At 40.8% G+C, this 23,358-nt stretch overlaps 1 protein-coding gene and 1 long non-coding RNA gene across 4 annotated transcripts; one reads left to right on the forward strand and one right to left on the reverse strand.

The window, feature by feature from the left end:
* Positions 1–418: 418 nt before the first annotated feature.
* Positions 419–8,098, reverse strand: LOC120407727. The gene is made up of 3 exons (XR_005600212.1): positions 7,924–8,098; positions 7,363–7,609; positions 419–2,276 (listed from the first exon to the last, which is right to left on the reverse strand). It is a non-coding gene; the product is annotated as an uncharacterized LOC120407727 (long non-coding RNA).
* Positions 7,928–20,737, forward strand: ELAC1 (elaC ribonuclease Z 1). Of its 3 annotated transcripts, none has more exons than XM_039543660.1 (4): positions 7,928–8,071; positions 12,418–12,639; positions 17,322–17,789; positions 19,442–20,737. In XM_039543660.1, exons 2-4 carry the CDS (start codon positions 12,483–12,485, stop codon positions 19,909–19,911), a joined length of 1,095 nt encoding a protein of 364 aa, XP_039399594.1. In that variant the 5' UTR covers positions 7,928–8,071; positions 12,418–12,482; the 3' UTR covers positions 19,912–20,737. The 3 variants fall into 3 exon arrangements, with proteins under 3 accessions (XP_039399594.1, XP_039399595.1, XP_039399596.1); XM_039543661.1 differs by lacking the exon at positions 7,928–8,071 and adding an exon at positions 8,172–8,349; XM_039543662.1 differs by lacking the exon at positions 7,928–8,071 and adding an exon at positions 8,172–8,349 and having other exon boundaries at positions 12,514–12,639.
* The last annotated feature ends 2,621 nt before the right edge of the window (positions 20,738–23,358 follow it).

A 23,358-nucleotide genomic window follows, 5' to 3' on the forward strand; every position in this document is an offset into this window, starting at 1 on the left:
ATGTTGTATCCAGTTAATACAAAAGTGTAACTTGCCACATACATTTGTTTAGACATATAATGATGTTCCATGCATTTTACAAGCTTTAATGGGAAAATGTTGTAAGTGAAGTATCGTTTCACCTGCATCAGTATTTAATTTGTTTGCCCCAAGCAGATGAATTTGTTCTTTGTACTTTTTCCAGTGTGTTTTTTCTGTAGGAGGGGGTGAAGTGATTCTTAATCACTAACTCTTTTAGTGTGAAAATGTAATGAAGGGATAAAGGACAAGTGCTCCTTTTTTACTAAACAGTAGTCTTGTTCTTTAAGGAATATTACTGTGAGAGAATTGGATTATTGCCAAGTTAACAGTGGCATCATTGCTGTCATACAGATACAGCCATGTATCTCAGCTCAGACTGGATTTTAAGTAGGCACAAAGAAGCAACTATCTCCTTTCATTTAGGGCCTGGTCCTGCTCCCATTACTTTATTGGTGCAGGATCACGCTCTTAATATCATTTCATTTTGTCATCTAGCAGTCTTTTCAGTATGAAATGTGAGAATAAAAAAATTCAGACTTTAATAGTCTCATGATTCTAAATGATACACCAAAGTTTACAAATCATATTGCTCTCTGTTTTTTATATAATGCCCACAACTGCCACAAACGCTGTATTAGAACTTTCACAACATCAATCCTGTCCATTACATCTATTTATTGTATGATGAATGCTGGAGAAAGGGAAAACATCTAACTAGTGAATAATTATTGATTGAACATACAAAAACAGATCTGGACTTTAATGCCAAACCAGTAGCATCTCCAGCTGAATGCTGTTGTAACATGCCTCTGGTAGAAGAGTCATCTGTCTATAGCTATGTATGTGTCCATCTTGACCTATCTAGGTACTTCTAACATTCATGTCTCCATAATATCTCAGTGCCTACAAATGGGCAGGGTGGCACATATGGGACCACCCCAGCACGCTATAGGCCGCCTCTTGCTGCTGTTACCTTCTGAAGCACAGTGTTTGGTGCTGATGGAGCCTAGTAGTGCTTATTCTGGAGGGATATGTTTTAGTATCTTCTGATGCAGTGGATCAGAGCTGGAACTCATTTAAAACCTCTGTTCATGGAAGCGTTTTTGACTTGCTAGCAGTCCAAAGCCTATGCACCTATATAAGCACTGGAGGGAATTTAGCATACTGTGTACAGATATTTTTACATGCAGTTCTGTTCTGAAAAATGACTAAGAATGGCCTCATGAGGTTCCATATTTATCTCTCTGACACCAGACCAAATGTGCGCAGTGTACAGGTAGAAAGTTGTTTTTTCTAACTACCACCCCTTGCACACACAGCCTGGAAGCTGTGAACTCACATTGCCTTCAACAGGCTTGTATAGGTGTGGCTGACTGGAACTTTTGTACCAGTTATATTGCTGATACATAAGATGGAATAGAATCCAGCTCATTTTCTCCTAGCTCCACAACAGAAGTCAGTAGGAGTTTTATCATTGCCTTCAATGGGAGCAGGGATCAAGGCCTCTCATGGGGCACAACTCATTGTGTTATATAGGCACTCAATCGTTTTTTCAGAATTTGGCTCATCTGTCCTTAAAGAAATTACTCTATAACAAAAATGGAAATCAAAATTACTCTCCAGACTAGGGTTCCCATAGATTCGAGTTTTCCCACACATGACCTTTTTTTTGGTCCACTGATCTCCATCCGGGCAGATTTTTGAAATATGAACAAATGTCCTGTGATTTTTTCCTTGCTCGTCCTTTTTTCAACATAAATTCTGGTAGAACTGCAATTGCTGGTGTGCCCTAAAACTGGCATGCATGTTTACTGGTTTGCCACCCTTCTGTGCTGCTGCTGGTGGCAACGCTACCTTCAGGGCTGGGCAGCCGGAGAGCGGTGACTGCTGTTGGGTGCCTCGCTCTGAAGGCAGTGCTGCCACCAACAATAGCATAGAAGTAAGGGTGGCATGGTATTGACTGTTGAGTCGCTGAAAGGGATCCTGCTTGTACAGTACAACTTCAGGCACACATCTTGCAAAGACTTTCATGGCACAACAGGAAGAAGACAGTAGAAAAGGACTGACTGCATGTAAAAAGGTGCATTTAAATTTGATTTACATTTATTTTTGAGGCTATTACACTTGTTTATAAATGTTAGAGATTCAAAGTAAAAAGAAACTGTACTTTCCTTCCCCTGGCAGTGTCCTCTATTTGGGAACTTAAAATATGGTAACCCTGCTCCAGACTACACACAATAGATCAGCCTGCTTTTCTGGAACAAAATAAATGGCAAAATTAATGGTTGTTTATTTCAAACATGCTGTAAAGATATTGCTCTATATTGGGAATGCTTGTGTGAACAATTCTAGTCTAGACAAAGGGACTCTTTAGGATGTCAAATTCAATCTAGGATTTGATTTATTTCAGGAGGGTCAGGGGTCAGCTGAAACAAAAATTGTGTTGAAATGTGTGAATTGTTTCTTTTTTCTCCTTTTATAATATTGTACCTGTCCTGGGATGTGTGTTCTGGTCTTCTATTTTCTTAGTAAAACGCATTTTCCTTTGCCCAAATTATGCTTGATTCTGTTTTATTCTTAAAATAATGTATCTGCTCAATATAGAGCACTTTCCAAAAGTGATACTAAATTGCTTGAGAGAATCTTGCATTTTTACTCTGTTCTAATGGATTTCAGTGCCAATGTAAGTGAGCGACAACTAATGTCCTACAGCAGGTCCTGTGCAAGTATCCCCCATACAGCTGTGTCAATGCCCCTCAGTCCTGACCTACAATATTTTTTATTCCAGGCCTTAAAGTAAGCGGTTAACGTTTGACCTCAAATATATTCCTGCAGGCATACCCGATCTTCTATACACTTTCTAGTTGTAGATCTAAAAGAACATTATAAAGGAAGTCAGTATCATTATGCCCACTTTGCAGATGGGGAAACTGAGGCACAAGAGGTGACTTGCCCATGGTCATCCAGCAGGTCAGTGGCAGAGCCAGGAATAGACTCAAAGTCTCTTGAATCTGGTCCAGGGCTCTGATTGCTAGGCCAGGATTAATTTATTATTACAACCCCTGGCTGCTCAAAAGTTCTGGTGACAGTTACAGTTATGTTGCTATACCTACAGCTGCAGAATTCTGCAACATCTGAATCCTAAGATTAGGAGAAAGGACTTCCCTGGGGAATTAAATTCAATAAAAGTTAAAAGCTATAAGATCTTCACAGTTTAAAAACAGTTTACAGAGGTAAAAGCCTTTGTGAGCTTTCCTCAGAAAAGAACATAAAATTCCAGACTCTGTAGATATGTACAATCAATACTATTTGCTTTCAATATACAGTAACAAAAATGTCATCAAGATTCACACAACTGAAAGGTCAGATCTGCAGCAGACTCTGCAGGATAACCATATGTAAGAAGGAATCCTTTTAAACATGGGAAGAGACCCTAATGAAAATTGAGGCAGCTTAAAATTTTATGGACCAACTTCTGTAGTTCTGTTCCACTAAAGCAAATAAGGGGACAGAGTTCTATTAGGGCCAACTCCTGATCCCCTGTGCAAAGCCTAAGTAACCAGATGAGGCACCCAATAAGTAGAGGGGCATGGAATGGGGTGGTAGGATGCTCAACTTGTAGCCGGTCTTAAAGGGCCAATATACAGAATCTTATTAGCCATCAGCTGTGGAATCATTCAGGCCTCCTTTCACATGAGGCTCCATGTAGTCCAAATGTGCCATCGTGGAACTCCACTGTGTGGTAGTTTTGAGGGGTAGAGTCCAGTGTGGCCTCTCTGCAGCCTTAGTTTTCTTTCTCCTTGTATCCCCAGACTTGCAGTAGACTTACTGTGCTTCTATTTCTTTCTGGGCTTTCTTACTTCCAGAAGTAGTATGGGGCAGGATGACCTTATAATTTATTTTTTTTACAATTGCTTACTAATAGGTCATTGTCCTTTCCTTCCTTGCATCTCAGAGAATCACTTTCCATACAGTGGTTATAGTATAAAAACAGAGTTTGAGTTTTTGACACTTCCCCAATTCTGTAATCTTTTTATTATTATTGATTGATATGCCTGATGCTTTTCTCACAGACTACACAGTCCCTACCCCAATAAGCTTTAGTATAACCAACATAGAGGGATTCAGACACAAAAGGCACACAGGTTGAGTGTCCAGTAATTTTAAAATATTGTCTATTTGGGTTATCATAGAAAGACTGAACAGCAGAAATGTATTTTATGGGGAATTTGGAATAAAAAACAGGAGTGTACAAAGACACAATGAGGGTAAGAAACAACATAGATGAAGGCATAAATATCCAAGGGGAAGGAGAAGCTAGATTAATACTTTGTACCTTCTATAATGCCTTCCAACAAAGTGTTTTCAAGGGATTTATAAGGATTAGATCCTGATAGTCAGAGGTGCTGAACATGCACAGTTAACTTAAGCTGGAGCTGCAGGTGTCTTGTACCTCTGAAAATCCTGTGAATTATAGAACTATTAACCTTATTGTACAACCAGGGTGTAATAAGATGAGGCCCTGAGACATAAACCCTTGATATCAGAGGCCTGAGGCCTGAACTGAAGTAATGGTCAAGATATTGCTAACATAAAGCAAAGTTAGGCTGTGAGCCAGAGGCAAGAGCATATACACATGTAAGTACTAATAAGATGAATGTATGCCAGGACGGCACCCACATGGATAACAAGGAACAGGCAGACCCAGTCTAAAGACAGTATAAAAAGACAATATGATGAACAGATAATATGAAAGGACAATACAATGAATAGACAGTATGATGGATAGACTTATTTGTTCAAACCAATCTGCATCATGAGAAAGGCAACACCATAATGCATAGAGGGCCTGTATCTCAGTGCGTTCAATGATGCAAAACCTGTCTGTACCTGTGTATAAGAATGCATCCCTGAGTGGATGGCTTTGGCCTAGGGGGCAGTGGCAAATCCCGCCACTGACTGAGCCGGTCCGTTGTCAGGGGGCACATATTTGTAGTATGTCCCGTAGAGTCTGCGGGAAACTATTACTGGGCTTCGTTTGACAATAAACCTGGCTGGGTGCCTTCGTACCTTATTAGAGTCTGTGGTTATTGGGTGGTTTGCTTGAGATCTGCTGTGCCAGCTATTTGCGCAGAGCTGGGAACACACACACACACACACTCACACTGTCTCTCTCTCTCTCTCTCTCATCTTCATTGAATAGAGATGAGCATTATACCGGTGGCATCTGACAACACAGGGAAACAAGCAGAGAGAGTTAAAGAGGCTTGTCCCAGGATACTTAGTAAGTTTGTGGTGCAGCTGAGAATAGAATGTTGATCTTGTTGTGTGCTTTAACTACATAACAATTCTTCCCTCAGAAACAGACGGGATCAGTTACAGGATGGAGGCATTTGCTCCACTCAGGTTCCTCTGGATCAAATTTGGTGCTAACTTCTATCGTTTCCCCTTAGTTGACCAATGCTTATCCTGGGACCAATTCAGGGCACCCAGCAATGAGCTGTGCAACTCAATATGTAAAAATTTTTAGAACATTTAAAGTACATAATCATAAATGTCAACTACTGCAGTCATATCAGCACAGCTAAGCATTATGTAATGATTGCTGATTATCCATCCAAATACTACATAGGTCCAAACCTGCTCAGCTTTGAAAAATTAGATAGCAGCAAGCTTGCTCAAATTAGTAACATTGTTCTTCAGATATCCAGCTGCTACCCATCTTGCTTTGATCCCTCTAATGTATTCATCTCAAGATGTAATTGTACATAAACAGTATCAAAAATGTTTTGAAGCAGTGTTCACCCTGACTTTAGTGTCAGGGATCTTTACTGCTTTTATAAAATAGCTGTATTTAAAATCCTAATGAGTTGGAAGTCAGTATCTTTGAGAAACCTCATTTAAAAACTCTCCATTGAACAGTTTATATATAAAGCAAGAAAAATACTTGGAAAATGTTAAAGTAGACTCTTCCGGCATGCTGTTACAATTGGTGAGCCTAAAGCATAGCATAAGTAGCTTTCTTAGTTGTATTTTTGTCTGGAGTTATCTCAATTAAAATTTAACAAAACAGAAATGATGTATAGAAATTGCCATCACCAATGCAGAACATATACACAGCCAAAGTTTCCAGAACTATGCAATGAACTGACTAGTATATATGTTTATCACTGCCCAATAGTGGATGAAATCAGAATGGCTTGTTAACATAATGCAGCCTAAGAGTAAAGGTCCTGCATTTTTGGAGCAACAAGCATTTTAGCAATGTCGCCATGAAGTTCTGGTAGATAGCATAACAGGCACTGTCATCATTGCTAAAACAAAACAAAACAAAAAGTGTTTTTATCATGGGCTATTAGGGTTACCAACTTTGGTTGGATGAATTCTTGGAGGTTTCATAACACGACATTATCCGTAATTAAAGATTAACATTTAATTCCTTGAGATTCCATGACAATTCTGGAGGGTTGGCAACTCTATGGGCTATCCTGCTGTAAAATCCTAGAGGAGACAATGCACCTATAGTTTTGCCCTAAACTAAACCACAATAACTAGATTGTAAACTCTTTGAGGGCAGGGACTTTCTTTTTCTTCTGTGTTTATACAGTGCCTTGCACAACCATGTCTTGGTCCATGAGTGGGGCTCCTACCTGCTATGATAATAAACTAGTGAGGTCAATCGCAGGTGGGGGAAGATAGCACTGAATTCACCTAGCTACCTGGTGGTTAAAACCTACCGGTGTCTTGTTTCACATGCGTCTGATGAAGTGGGTATTCACCCAGGAAAGCTTATGCTCCAGTACCTCTTAGTCTATAAGGTGCCACAGAACTCATAGAATCATAGAACTTAAGATCAGAAAGGACCATTATGATCATCTAGTCTGACCTCCCGCAAGATGCAGGCCACAAAAGCTGACCCACCCACTCCTGAAATAATTCTCTCCCTTGACTCAGCTGTTGAAGTCCCCAAATCCTGATTTAAAGACTTCAAGAAGCAGATAATCCTCCAGCAAGCGACCCCTGCCCCATGCTGCGGAGGAAGGCGAAAAACCTCCAGGGCCACTGCCAATCTACCATGGAGGAAAATTCCTTCCCGACCCCAAATAGGGCGATCAGCTGAACCCCGAGCATGCGGGCAAGACTCTCCAGCCAGACACTCAGGAAAAAGACTTTCAATATCCCAGCATTGACCCTCGGTACTAATTACCAGTGGTGGCACGTTATTGACCTATTGACTAAATCACGTTATCCTATCAAACCATTCCCTCTTTCTTGCTTGTTTCACCTAGGTTTTTTACAGCAAAATAACTAACTGGTTAGTTGTATGATGGTAAACTCCACCTTTCTAGCAGTAAAGACAAGTCTGGCTGTCCCAGCAGTCCTACGGTACCAGCTATTTCTGCGGCTCTCAGGAGGCTCTCCACGCAGCGCTAAGCGGCACTGCTGTTCTCATTAGGGCGGGCTGCCTGCTCCCAGCCCTTCCCACGGGTCATTACAGATCCCCATGGATTTCAGTGGCGGCACCATGAGGCCTGGTGTTCACAGCCAACACTGCGGGGGCTGCAGCTCAGCCCTCGGGTTTTTGTATCTGAGGAAGGCGGAGAGAGAATCAAATCCTACGGCGGGGAAGTTTATTTCGGCGTCAGAACCCACCCTTGCCCCAGCCGCCACCCACCTACCTCAGTCACTGACCCTCTGTGCCACTCCCCACCCCTGCGCCCCACTCGCTGCCTCTCACCCGCCCTCTCCATCACCCCATCCCAGCCGCTGAGCCCCTCCGCCACCCCGCTCCCTGACCGGCTCTGTCAGACACCTCCCCGCCCCAGTCACTGACCCACTCCATTGGCTGACGCCCCCACGACCCCCTCCGCCGCTGGCCCCTTTCACCTCCCCGCGCCTCACCCATTGGCTGACTGGGACCCTGCGGCACAAAGCCGGGCGGTACGGCCGCTGCCCGCCCGAGGGCGCCGCAGTCCGAGCGCGGCCCGCCCCCAGCCCCGCCTCCTCGGTGGCGGCGGCGCTTGCTCTTGGCGCCCGGCGGGGCATGAAGGTAGGAGGTCCGGCGTGCGGCGCTGCGTTCCCGGCTCCCTTCGCCCCGTCACGAGGCGCGCGCGCGGCCCCCCCCCCGGGCAGCAGGGGCGGCTCGGCCCAGTTGCGTGAGGAGGCTGGGAGCCGCTGGGGCTCTGCGGCCGCGAGAGGGGCCCGGGCTGCTGGAGAGAGCAGGTCCCCTCCCGCGCGGGAACTCCTGGGGCAGCCCCGCTGAGGCGTGAGGGAGGCCGGGCCTGGCCCATGATAGACTCATATCAGGGTTGGAAGGGCCCTCAGGAGGTATCTAGTCTAACCCCCTGCTCAAAGCAGGACCAAGCGGCAGACAGATTGTTGCCCCAGATCCCTAAGTGGCCTCCTCAAGGCTTGAGCTCACAACCCTGGGTTTAGCAGGCCAGTGCTCAAACCACTGGGCAAAGAAGGCTGGGCCCACTAGGGTGGGGTCCTCTCGGGCAGGGGTTCTCAAACTGGGGGTTGCGAGGGTATTACACAGGGGGTTGCCAGCTGTCAACTGCCATCCCAAACCCAGCTTTGCATCCAGCATTTATGATGCTGTTAAATATATAAACAAGTATTTTTAATTTACAAGGGGGGGTTGCACTCAGAGGCTTGCTATATGAAAAGGATCACCAGTACAGTCATTTGAAGACCACTGCTCTAGGGCAACTCATTCATCAAAGTGTGTGTGAGAGACCGGAGCCACTCAGCAGCCCAGGTGTCAGGGGGTACAAAGAAGGCTGGGCCTACTGGGGCTTCCTCTTGGGCTGGCCCTTCATCACAACACGTGAAGAAGGTTGGGTCCACTATTGCTTTCTCTGGGGTTGGTCCTTCATCTCGGAGTGCGAAGGGGACTGGTGCTGGTAAGGCTGATCCTAGCAAACCTTCCTCATTACAAGGCACAAGAAAATCTGGGTCCACTTGCATTAAAGGATGCTAACAAGTAATCTTTTTCTTCTAATGGTCAGTGTTTGTGATACTTTTTGTAGAAACCAGTACACACTCCACTACCTCACCCTTCCCTTTTTAATTTGTCAGATATATTTTTCGTTACTGTCCTGTCTATTTTAGAAAGGGGCTGAAATTATGTAAAGATTTTAATGACTTCACTTTGTTCTGCCAGTTAGCATTGGGTGTCTGGTCTCTGCACAGATTGGGATGTAAGGTTATATTACAGGGACACCATGTAGTAGATCAGACCCAAAATTTAGGTTGTAATTATTTTTTTTAAAAGGAGTATATTGTTGTATCTGGGTCAATTTAAATATTTATTTTGTGTGTTTGCAAAAACTAATGTGATGGCATTGTGAAACTAGTATGATCCTTTCCCTATGGATGGAAAGTCTGTTGTGTTAGGACTCTTCCTACCCACACAATGGTGTACATATAGGTACAGCTAAGAGCCATGTGCTCCCCTTAAAGCATTTAAACCCCATGGAAGGAGCAGGTTAGTCGCTATAATTGCAATAGTATCTTCAGAAGTCATGCAGTCTCCTCTCACAACTGTGTAGATCAAAAGAGGAGCAGGTTAAGCTGCAACTCTTAGGTTTGTGCTATCCCTGGGATAGCAGGGTTCTCACAAGTAGAATGCTGCCATTAGCTGGTATGGGGCACAGTCAAACTTGCTCCATTTTCAGAAGGACTCAGCATTGTGCCTGTAAACATGTGAGGGAGAAAGGTTTGTACTTATAGTATGGGTCTCTCCTCTCTCTTTGGTTTTCCAGGTAAATGATATAAGCTTCTATATTGTTTCACTCTGAAGGATCTGAAATCTGTTTTATAAGCAAGTACACAGTATATAGGGATCCCTTCCCCACTACTGAAATGCAGCCGCCTCTGAAAAAGGTTCTGTGATCCCCAGAACCTCCTTAATATAGGAAGTGAAGAATTGAATTTTATAGGAACCTGCAGTTTCAATTCGTCAGCCTCAAGGGCCTCTCTTTCCCTCAGCACAGAGTTCCCGGGGCAAGGGTACCTCTTCCCACCAGTAGCGGTGAGCTCCAGGGCTGGGTGAGAGGTCTGTAGCAGCCCTGCAAGCCCCAACTTGTTTCCCTCCCCAGTTCCTGCCCATCTGCTACCTCTCTCTTCTCCAGGCCCTTGCTGCACAGCAACAATCGTTATAATTTGAATCTGCAAGGTGACCCAGTGCCTGACATTCCATGACCTGGTACTGGGTTGTGACCTGTACTTTGAAAAACACTCTTATAAGTCATAGGAGCATAAGATTGGAAGGGACCTCCTGGGTCATTGGGTCCAGTCACAAGTTACTCCATTGTGTATTCCCATTCATAAACTTATCAAGCTTCATCTTAAAATTAATTAGAGTATTTGCCTCTCTATGCCTATTGGAAGGTTGTTCCAGAACCTCAGTCCTCTGATGGCTGGAAACCTTCTCATTTCCAGCCTAAAGTTATTCATGGTCAGTTTATGGTCCAGGTAGTTAATTTAACATCCACTTTCCCAAAAGTGACATGCGATCTCTAATGAATACAGGTTGCTAGAACTCTGATTTTATATCTTACCTGAAAATATGTGCTGTACAATATTGGACTGATTTAAATGCCTAAGCACATAATTACTGGACATGTTACTGGGGTAACCTGGAAGAGGGGTGGGGGATGGTAATTTGTTCCCACTGAAGTCAATGGCAAAAACTCATTTGAACTTCAGCAACTGTATTGGGCTCTTACCTCAACATAGAAGTTACTGATCAATTGGACATGCCTACATTGTTATAAAAGAATGTAGCCCTTTGTGTATTTATAGTTGCTATTATATACAAAGCAAATATTTTATTTCTGACTTCTCTGGAGCTATAGTACTTTTATTTCAACAAGGTAACTGATAATGTAATCAGGTTTAGATTAATAACATGCTATCTTCCACCATCCTGCAGGGAATCCTGTTAATATGGTGAGGTAATGGACTATTGAACCGAAATGAAGAGAATCTTTATAGTCCTTTAGGAAATAATGGTTCATTTCTTTTGATATAACTACATGTGGTTGGCTATGTGGGGTATTTTTATTTTAATACCTTTTGAAGTAGCTTTAATGGTAGTCATTTCTTTTCCTCCCTCACTAAGGCAAAGACTTAATAGTTGAAATACTCAAAAATTGTATTGTTTACAAGGCTGTGGGAATGTCTGAAAATAAATTTTGAAAATTAAGTTTTTAAATTATTAACTTTTTTAAGAGAATGCGAATATGCAACATAAAGCATGAATAGAATTTTCAATATTTTGCTAACAGTCTCTGGACTGCTTTTAATTGAACATACAAACGCACATACATTCAGATCACATAAACATAAGACAACTTCCTTCTGACAGTGTAAAGGAAAAACAAACAAAACTAACTTATGACAACTATTTGTACAAAATACTGCCGCTAAAACAGGTGTGTCAAACTGCTCACCCACTCAGCATTGTCATATGGTGTGCATACCATGTAAAGATTTTGTAGAATATCTGCTTTCATTTTAAAACCCAACATCTACACTAAAAATGCTTCAGCAGCACAGCTCTATCTGTAGCACTTCAATGTAGACATTACCTGTGCTGACAGGAGGGATTCTCCCATTGGCATAGGTAATCCACCTCCCCAAGAGGTGGATAGCTAGGGCCTGGTCTACATTAGAAAATTAGGTCGGTTTAACTGTCAGTCGGGGGTGTGAAAAATCCACACCCCTGAGGGGCATTGTTAAACTGACCTAAATCCCTGTTGACCCTGGCTACTGCCTCTCAAGGAGATGTATTGCCTATGCCGAAGGGAGAATCCCTCCCATCGGCATTGGTAGTGTCTATACTGAAGCACTACACTGGTGCAGCTGTGCTACTGTCATGTTTTAAGTGTAAGCAAGCCTGTTGACCTAATGGTAGGGGTTAGGTCAACTTAACTACACCACACAGAGAAATGGATTTTTCACACCCTTAACTTGACACAAACTTCACTTTCTCACATAGACCAGGCCCAAATAGATTTCTAGCCATCGTTGTTGCTAAGAGAGTCTTCTCTTCCAAATGCAAAGTGAGCATAAACCAATGTAGTGTTGTCTTTCTGACAATGAGAATATCCTTCCAATTGATATTGGAGGGGACAATAAGGTTTGTTACTGAATAAAAGCCATATTCTACCCTTAACCTTTGTGCAAACCTCATTAACATCACTGTGAGATACGTTGTGAATTGGAAAGGGCAGTCCTACATTTATACCCCAGTCCATGGACTACATTTAAAAATTTAATTTGACCCAGGTAGTAGAATGAGTTTGACAACCCTTATTTAAAGTAAAGCTGCAACTAGTTGTGTGGTTTTTTTGTTTTTTTTTTTGTTTTTTTTTTCCCCCTCTGCAGAATAAGCACGTGCAATAGACTTACAGTGATACATTTGTTTTGGGTGATACACTGACTTGGGCATAATGTCCATGGATATAACTTTTCTGGGAACAGGCTCAGCATATCCATCTCCAACAAGAGGAGCTTCAGCTTTAGTCATTCGTAGTGAAGGAGAATGCTGGCTATTTGATTGCGGAGAGGGAACTCAAACACAATTTATGAAAAGCCACCTTAAAGCAGGTCAGTGCAATTGAAAGTTGTTATCTTGAGAGAGAGAAATCTGCATACTGTCCAAATGAAATACCTTTTCTATTCAGGCTCACGTTGTCTGAAGACCTCTGTAAATATGAGTGAACATCTCTAATTACTATATTTTAGGTGGGACCACTTGAACTTGCTATGGAATTCTCCTTTATCACCCTTTGTTGCAGAATTGTTCTCTAGAACAAAAGCTTTAATCTACTAAAGCTTCTAGCTTTAATGATTATAATTTCCAAAAATGAACTAAATTTAAACCTATGCGCTGCCGTATTCTGAGTCTGCAGGCAGCTTAAAACAATAGCTTGACGTGTGAATGGTCCCATTCACTTTAATTGGGTGTTCAGAAAGCTACAGATGTTGATGAACATGTCAACGTTAACATTATTTCATGACTGATTACTTAAAAATCACTTCCGGTACCTGTGCAAGTTCTAAAAATCCTAACTGCTTTCTACCTAGCTGCCAAAATATTCATCTTTCTCTTGTGTCTTTTACAATGCAGTCGTGTTGTCCCTACCAAAAACTAAGGCATATCAAAAACTGCATATGGGAATAGCATGGAACTTAATTTAATATCAAAACAAATAAACACTGAGTGTGCTGCTGATTGTACATTATTTGTTTTCATGTTTGCTTAAGTAAAAACAAAAGAAATCTTAGCAGTTGTATAGGCTCATCACTAAAAATTATTGATGATGCAGAAAAGTGTTTAATAAATATTTCTGTTCTATATTTGGAAGGAAGCAGGATGAGGTATTCCTATCTCCAGTCCATTAGTAGCTAATGAGGATTATATACATTATCTATTAGAGATAAACATTTTTAAATCAGCAGGCCTGGATAACTTGCACCTAAGAGTCGTAAAAGAGTTGGCTGAGGATCTATGTCCTGCTGACATTAATTTTTAATAAATCTTAGAATACTGGGGCAATTACAGAAGGCTTGAAAGTGCTCATGTTGTGCCAGTATTCAAAAAGGACAAGTGGGAAGACCTGAATAACTATAGGTTGATTAGCCCACTATCAATCCCAGGCAAAATAATCAAAAAGTTGATAGAGGATTCAATTAATAAAGGTTTAAGGATGGGAATATAATTAATGCCATTCAGGATGGTTTTTTGGAAGTTAGGTCTTTTCAAATAATCTTAGTTTATTCTTTGAAATTACAAATTTGGTTGACAAAGGTAACTGTATAGATGTAATATTCTTAGGCATTTGACTTAATACCATGGTACTTTCTCATTAAAAATAAGTAGTAATAATAGAATATTAGGGATGGAAGAGACCTCAGGAAGTCATCTAGTCCAATCCACTGCTCAAAGCAGGACCAACATCAACTAAATCATCCCAGCCAAGGCTTTGTCAAGATGGGCCTTAAAGAGCTCTAAGGATAGAAATTCCACCACCTCCCTAGGTAACCCATTCCAGTGCTTCACCACCCTCCTAGTGAAATAATGTTTCCTAATATCCAACCTAGACCTCACCCGCTGCAACTTGAGACCATTGCTTCTTGTTCTGTCATCTGCCACCACTGCGAACAGACTAGCTCCATCCTCTTTGGAACCCCCCTTCAGATAATTGAAGGCTTCTATCAAATTCCCCCTCACTCTTCCTTCTGCAGACTAAATAACCCCAGTTCCCTCAGCCTCTCCTCATAAGTCATGTGCCCCAGCGCCCTAATCATTTTTGTTGCCCTCTGCTGGACTCTCTCCAATTTATCCACATCCCTTCTGTAGTGGAAGGACCAAAACTGGATGCAGTACTCCAGGTGTGGACTCACCAGTGCTGAATAGAGGGGAATAATCACTTCCCTCAATCTGCTCTCAATGCTCCTACTACTACAGCCCAATATGCCATTGGCCTTCCTGGCAACAAGGGTACACTGCTGACTCATATCCAGCTTCTCATCCACTGTAATCCCCAGGTCCTTTTCTGTAGAACTGCTGCTTAGCCAGTTGGTCCCCAGTCTGTAGCAATGCATGGGATTCTTCCTTCCTAAGTGCAGAACTCTGCACTTATCCTTGTTGAACCTCATCAGATTTCCTTTGGCCCAATCCTCCAATTGTCTAGGTCACTCTGGACCTAGCCTCCAGCATATCTACCTCTCTCCCCAGCTTAGTGTCATCTGCGAACTTGCTGAGGGTACAATTAATCCCATCATCCAGATAATTAATAAAGATGTTGAACAAAACCTCTGGGGCACTCCGCTTGATACCGGCCACCAACTAGACATTGAGCCGTTGATCACTACCTGTTGAGCCTGAGCAAACCGGAGCTCTGAGCAATCAGACCACTCGTACATACTATGCAACTCCTCCACCTTTCCTCCCATACCTGTCCTTCCTGAACAGTTTATACCCATCCATGACAGTGCTCCAGGCATGTGAACTGCCCCACCAAGTTTCTGTTGTTCCAATGACGACATAGATCCTTGGTTGTGCCCGGACTTCCAATTCTTCCTGCTTGTTTCCCAGGTTTCTTGCGTTAGTGTACGTGCACCTAAGATAACTAGCCGATTGCCCTACTTTTTCAGTATGAATCAGGAGGCTTCCCATCTTGTACCCTCCTTCTTGTGTTTCCTCCCAGTATCCTACTCCCCTACTTACCTCTTGGCTTAGGTCACCATCCCCCAGCAAACCTAGTTTAAAGCCCTCCTCACTAGGTTAGCAAGCCTGCCTGCAAAGATGCTCTTCCCTCTCTTCGTTAGCTGGATCCCATCTCTTCCTAGCAATTCTTCTTCCTGGAGCAACATCCCATGGTCGAAAAATCCAAAGCCCTCTCTCCGACACACCTGTGTAACCATGCATTCACCTCCACAATTCGACGGTCTCTACCTGGGCCTTTTCCTTCAACAGGGAGGATGGATGAGAACAGGACTTGTGCCTCAAACTCCTTTATCCTTCTTCCCAAAGCCACGTAGTCTGCAGTGATCCACTCAAGGTCATTCTTGACAGTATCATTGGTGCCCACGTGGAGAATATACAATATCAATAGAGCACAAATTAAGTGGATTAAGAACTGCCTAATTGACACATCTCAAAAAGCAGCTGTCAATGGGGAATCATCATCGAATGGGGGTATTTTAGTGGGGTCTCACAGGGATCAGTGCTAGGCCCAATGCTATTCAAGGCTTTCATCAGTGACGTGAAAGTTATATATAAAATCACTGCTGAGAATCTGCAAATTATAACAGAGTGGTCAATGATGAGGACAGGGCAGTCAGAGAGAGCAGTTTGAATTGCTTGGTAAGCTGGGTCCATTCAGACATAATGCATTTTACAGCCAAATGTGAAGTTATACATCTAGGAATGCAGGCCATACCTGCAGAATGGCTGTATCCTGGAAAGCCAGTGACTCTGAAAATTAGTTATTGGTCATAATAGACAAGCAATGCAACATAAGCTCCCAGTTCAATTCTGTGGAAAAAGGGCTAATGCAGTCCTTTCATATATAAATGGGAGTAATGAGTAGGAGTAGGGATGCCATTTATTTAAAAGCTCTGTATATGACATTGGTGAGAGCAATGCTGGAATATTATGTCCAGTTCTGATACTGACACTTAAAAAGAAAAATGAAAAATGGCAGAGGGTGCAGAAAAAGAACACACAACATTATTTGAGGGCTGGAGAAAATGCCTTACAGTGAGATCTAAAGAGCTTGTGTCGTTTTATCTAAAAGATTAGCCTATAGGTACCTTCACAACAGGAAGAAAATACCAGGTAGTAAAGGGCCCTTTTAATCTAGCAAAGAAAGGTATCACAAGAACCAGTGGATGGAAATTGAAGCCAAATTAGAAAGAAGGCACAAATTAACAGCGAGGGTGATTAACCATTTGAACAAATCACCAAGGGAACTGATGAATTCCTCATTTCCTGAAGTCTTCAGATCAAGACTGTAAACCTTTCTGGAACACATGCATTAGTCAAACACAAGTCATTGGGCTCAATTCATGGGTGACTGGGAGTGGCCTGGGATAAGACAGAAGATCAGACTAGATGATCTAATGGTGACTTTTGATATTAAACTATGAATATTTAACTGGTTAAACCTCCTTACATTAAATTAAAATGTTGCAGAAAATCCAGAATCCTGTGCCAGAATGTACTGCCAGCTTGCTGTGGAGTACATGAAATCTTAGTTGTAAATTGCGCTATACAGCTTGTGGGAGGGCCTCTTTGCATGTTTGGAATGAACTAGAAACTAGAACAAAGGCAGAAGTTCACCCACTGGTTCTCACTGTCCCACCATCTTCATGTGGTATGACAAAATTCAGCTCCCATCTAGAACTTGTTTGCATTTTAATGCAGCAAAGGTCACCATATTAGTCAATTTTTCTTAGTTTCTTTGCTCTTAAAATGTATTTTGATCTAAATTTTCAACCACATGAACTTTTGGCAAAAAATGGCTTGTCAACCCAAACAAAAACAATGACAAACGTAATCTTGGTTCAGATTTTTCAAATTTTATTGAAAAAATAAAAAGTGAAAAAAATTTCAATTAAAAACTACACTTCTTGGTTTGGTTTTAAAAAAATTGGGAACTAATTTTTTTGTAAATTTCCCACAAAATAATTGGCATTTTTCAACCAGCTCTAATTTTGCTGCTGTGAGTGTAATTGTCATTCAGCACATTTACTATGGTGTCTCTTTGTTTCAATCATAGGTAGAATTACTAAGATATTCATAACTCATCTTCATGGGGACCATTTTTTTGGTCTTCCTGGTCTCCTGTGCACAATTAGTCTTCAGAGTAGTTCTACTGCAAGCAAACAACCTGTTGATATCTATGGACCATTAGGACTACGAAACTTCATTTGGAGAGCTCTGGAACTCTCCCACTCGCAACTTCTCTTTCCATATGTGGTTCATGAACTGGTACCTACACCAGATCAGTGCCCTGCAGAAGAATTTAAAGAACTATCTTACCTTGACAGAGATGAAGTCTCTTCCAAAGAAGTGCAAGGGAGAACGCTTCAGCTGGATCCTGTAGAAAACTCCTACATGCTGGTCAACAATCAGCAATTTGTTATGAAAGCATTTAGATTATTTCACCGTATTCCTTCCTTTGGATTTTTAGTGGAGGAGAAACAGCGGACTGGTAAACTCAATGCACAGAAGCTAAAAGACCTTGGTAACTAGCTTCATTTATTTTTTCCTTTAATTCTTATGACTTGTGGATATTACTTTTTCTTAAAATCTATTTGTGAATGTCCTTATGATCTAATTGGTGCATATGTCATAGTCATAATAGAACTATACGATTAACTATATTTCTTATATGCTTACATTAACTGCCAAATGCCTTATTAGAATTTCTAAGGCACCTATTCTGATAGTGTGTAAGCAAGAGTGTTACAATGTAACTGTTGAAAATGGATCCATCAATAGGTGATGGATATTCAAGTACACACAGTGTTCAGGCTGACAGCTGATTCACATTTCCAGGAATTGTAACAAAACTATATTCTTCACTAATGGCTATATTGTCTTCTGAAAACTCCTGCAAGGAAACTTACTGAATCAGAACAGTGTGCATTCTGAAATGGGCCACTTTATTCTTCATAAGAAAAGGAAAGATTGATATTCTAGAACTTATTTTTTCCCCTACAAATTCATACTGGTTTGATCATAAGAGAGGTAAAAAATGAGCTTCCCTTTCTAGCACATTTATTAAGGGCTTACATGAGAAAGAGAACATAAAACTGGCCGCAGAGTGTATTTGGGGGATGTATCAGCTTCAAAATACACAACTTAAAAATCTGTTAGAGCCTCTTACTAAAATTAAAAAAAATTGTTCTCTTGGAGTATGAAATAAGTGAAGCATTAGTTTTTGTAAGTCATGGATCTACAGGATTGGTTACTACACCACCAGCTTTTGAACAGGTCTCTCTCTTCCTTCGTCATAGGCCACACAGCCTCACTGATGAACTTCTGGGGCTTCAGCACTCTTGCTTCACACCATTGAGTTCTAATTAGTGAGTCCAACTGAGATAGAGACATGTACGCTCTTCAGGGACTAATGCACCCCAACTGGTATTTGCAGTGACACCCCAACAGTGTTTTCAAAAGCAGAGTAGGCTTTATTAGTCAGCTGGAACACAGCATTGGAAGTCCTTAGGTTAGCATAGAGAAATAAATGTTAACGAATAGTCCATTCTGGTGAAGCCACAATTCACCAGCCATGCTGTAGTGAACTCCATTTTCAGGCACTGTCTCTCTCTGATTTCCTTAGTAAGTTCCCCAGTAGTGAGCTAGCTTCCTCCAAACCCAGAAGTCCACATTTTATTCCCCAATGGACACGTCTGTCTGTTTTTTCTCCAGGCAGGGCCATGCTGAGTTCAGAGCCCCACTGCCAGAGCTTGGGTTCCTCCTCAGCTTCCCTGCTGAGAGGAAGTGATTGTTCAATCTTTGGTACTACTTGTCTCTCTGGACTCTCTGTTGATCTGGATCAATTTCAACCAGTTCTTTAATGACTATTCATTCCACCCAGACAGCAAGGTGATACATGCTTATGTCTCCTGTGTTGGTGCAAGAGCAATGTTTAATCCTTTTGCCCCCACTGGGTAGCAATGCAATGATAAAGAGAAACTGAGGTGCACATAGGAGTCATAAAAATATTAAAGAAAATTCCCACTTTGCCACACTCTAGTACTTAATTTGTAAGAAAACCATGCCTTAAGAATAGGTTAAATGTAAAATTTGTCAGATACTGCATTGAAATGTGAGCAGTGTTTATTTTCAAAACACTAAAACTAACCATACATTTTTGACTTAACTTTCTAGGAGTTCAGCCAGGCCCTATATATGGGAAACTGAAGAATGGTGTTACGGTTGTCTTAGAAAATGGAGTAACCATTTCTCCTTCAGATGTCTTGGATGAGCCTATTCCTGGAAGAAAAATTTGTATTTTAGGTGACTGTTCAGGTGTGGTTGGAGATGGAGCAATGAAACTCTGTTACGAAGCAGATCTGTTAGTTCATGAAGCCACACTGGATGACACCCTAGTGGACAAAGCCAAAGAGCATGGCCATAGCACTCCAAAAATGGCAGCTGAGTTTGCAAAGTTGTGTAAGGTTAAGAAACTGGTTCTGACTCACTTCAGTCAGAGATATAAACCAGCTGGTCAGATTGGAGAAGGAGATATTGATGTCACGGAACTGAAGAGACAAGCAGAATCAGCATTAAATGGTCAAGGAGTAATTTTAGCTGAGGATTTTTTGACGATAGAAATTCCAGGGAAAAAGCAAAAGTAGCATCTAGCTTTATAATACCACACAAATTAGCTTGCTGTTGAACTGTGAGTTTACAGCTAGGTCTTCAGGTATCCAAATTTGTTCCTCAGTTTCCAGATGAAGAAGTTGAATTGCTAAGGTGACATGTTCAGTTGCTAGAGAATGACTAAGGGTTGGATTTACTTGCTATAGAGTTTTAAGGCTCAACTCTGCAATATGCTGAGTGCCTCAGCAACTTTAATGGCAGTTGAACTTGTTCCACACCTCTGAGAAATGAGCCATTGTAGAATGGTATTGCTGTTAACTTGCCCTCCTAGAAAGAAGGGAGATGGAAAAGCAGATTACTAGTCAAACTCACTGCCTTACGTGAAATAGGTGTGCAGCTACCTAAGCAAGGGGGAAAAAAACTCATTGTTTGGTTTATATAAATATACCTATGGAAACATATGGAGACAAAGCAAATTATTTATTGATCATCTAAACACTTAACTGCAAATCTAAATAACTTTTAAAATAAAGTATATGGAATGCCTTTAACTTATCTTTTTGGAATTAAGTGTTTAGGTGATTGATACAGGTATTTAGCCAAACAGTCTGGAAAACTTAACTGTATAGGCAGAAATCTTCCGAACACTAAATACTTTTTATTAGAACTTCAGATTCTCTAGTCTTAAGTCTTAAAATAAAACTTTGCATTTTTTGCATCTTATTTACAATCCTCTGTGAATCTTAGTGGCATACCAAAGTAGATATTATTTTTTAACTTCTCAACCTCTCATGAGCTTTTGTATAAAATATTTTCAATAATTATTTCAATAATTTTATGTAAAAGGAATATTATGCAATAAACTAAAAAAATAAATCAATAAAGTTGATAACTATGCCACATGTTTTGTAAATTACTCTCATCACTAATGTGATAAATTAATTAGTAATGTACAGAAATACTACAAATTAAGATGCTTACTGTATTTCATAGAACCATAAGATTAGAAGAGACTGCAAGGGTCATCTGGTCTAACTCCCTGTAGGATTTATTGTGTCTATACCTGACATCTATTTGCTTGAACAGATCACTAATGTCAGTGACAATTCAGCACACAGATAAATGGTTGACTGTACTCCCTAGCTGTTAAAAGGACATGGTAGATTTAAATTTGGCTCAGAATTAAAATGATGGGTTTTGTAGGAAAAAAAAAAAATGCTGCCTACGGCCACGCAAAGTGTTTGTTTTTTTTCTGGGGTGGTTTTTTGTGTTCAGCATTTTTAAACATTCTTATGTAGTGTCTGAAACACAAGCCGGGGTACACCAAGAACCTGCAAGTGAAACGGACTTTCATTGTACAAGATGAGCAGTACAGTAACTGAAGTGTATAGTAAAAAACTGAACTCAAATTTTCATTAAGATGTTAATAACATAGGTAAAGAAATTACAAAATCATGCCATTTTAACTACACAATATGCAAACTTTTATAAGCCTATTACTTGATATCAATACACGGTCTAATTTAACAAACCACATTTGTGAAAGATTTGGAACAAAATAATTTGTTCCAGGCCATGATTTTAAAACACTTCTTTCTAAAGTATATATAAGAAGAACTGCAGAGAAGAGATAAAACAAATTCTAGTTATGGGCCTGTTCCTTCTCCTACTTAGTCAGTCCTCTAGAGTCAGGCATGGCTTGACAGTTCTTTTTCAGACGTTCTGTGACAAAAAAGAGAATTCCAGGTTTCCCTACCTGTGTAAAAATCTCTATACCAGTAATGTGTTTTGTGCTGTAAACCTAGTTAAAAGTGACATGGTTTTGAAGGGTCCCAGAAAGTATATTATGCAAAATAAGCATTACTCTATCAGTATAGCTGATATAAGTATTACTTTATCAGTATAAGTGCATCTACACAAGAGGAGATACAGTGATTAACTGTATCTTTTTCTAAACTGGAGTGATTAAATCAAAATAAAAAATAAGTTCCATTTTCAAACGTGTCTTAGGCTCAGAAGTATCAATGAGACTAGGAAATTAAGCACCAAGTCACTTTTGAAAATGGGATGTAGGCTCCTAAGTCACTTAAGAACTCTTGAAAATTTTACCCTAGATACGCTTTCTTAACATGGATTATTAAAGGCTAACAATATTGAATGGTTTCTACGGTGCCTAACTTTTTAGAGTATTTATTAAAATACAACAGATACTGTACTTATGATACTGTCTGCTTCCTATTACACAGATGCTAATACAAACAAGAAAAATTAGCATCAAAACTTGTTTTAAATTTAACAGGACTTAAAAACTAAGTATGATATAAACACATTTACAGAAATACTCATATTACCACATCTCTCGAAAAATGGGCCAAATTCAGCCGTAAGCAGGTACACCTCTCTTCGTGAGCAGGCCACCTGTTTATACTAGCTCACTATCCAACAAATGTCCGTCAAATATCTTACAAGATTCAGTGATCTGCACACAGTAGCGATAGTCACTCCTCTGGCATCAGTTGGGTTTGTCTAGAAACAAAGTTGTATCCTGCAAATACTCTTGGTGTGCTCCTCCACACTGGCCGCCTCATTGAAAAGCATGCAATTTTAGTTAACACCACACCCCTGCTGCCAAAACAAATCTGTAGAACCCTGGTATGCATTATGTAACTATAGTGGTGTATGTGAAATACTTGTGCATATTTTGTGCTGAATTTCTCTTAACTGTTATGGGGCCAAAGCCTATTCTCTTTACAAACACATTTCCTACCCTCAAGTCTCTTCCTTTCTTGATTGAAAAAAGCTGGATTCTGAGCTCTTTTGAAAATCTAGCCACTAGTGCAATTAGAATGAAGTTAATGGGACTATGTGTGCCAGTAAGAAAAACAGGATTTGGGCCATAGATTGTTCTTTATCCTCACTATTAGTGGATATATCCTTTTCTCATTGATGATAAATTAATTAGGAGAGGGAGAAATTGCTTAGGATTCAAGTATATCTGCCTGATAATGTTTAACTTGAGAGCTGCTAAATAATGTGGTAATATATTAAGATCTCTGGGTAGATTTGTGAAGTGTGCTTTAGCAACTTCTGTATTTGCAAAGTTTCTAAGATGGAGAGAAACTTGAGATCTTTGACTTCCCTTTTTATTTTTCTCTCCAAGTGCACCCCAAGTTAAAAATACTTCTCCCTGGGAAAAAACTGAGAGACCCAATACAGCTCAAATGTCAGCATTCTAATTTTAAACGTAGTCAGCATGGCAGGTACAAAGGCCGAATTCTCCCATATGCAAGTGAACAGGATATAGCATGGATTAAAATTTCCAGCTGTACAAATTCCCCTTTGAATGCCACAAGCTACCCTCAAAGACTCAGATAACATTTCCTCCCCTTTAAGAATTTTGAGCCAAGTAAAATTTCCTCTAGCGTTCATGTCTGAATTTAGTACCCTCCTTCCCCACTAGTTGGCTGCTATTCTCGTGCTAT

Source organism: Mauremys reevesii, linkage group 6 (assembly GCF_016161935.1).
Source record: "Mauremys reevesii isolate NIE-2019 linkage group 6, ASM1616193v1, whole genome shotgun sequence".
Taxonomy (NCBI): Eukaryota; Metazoa; Chordata; order Testudines; family Geoemydidae; genus Mauremys; species Mauremys reevesii.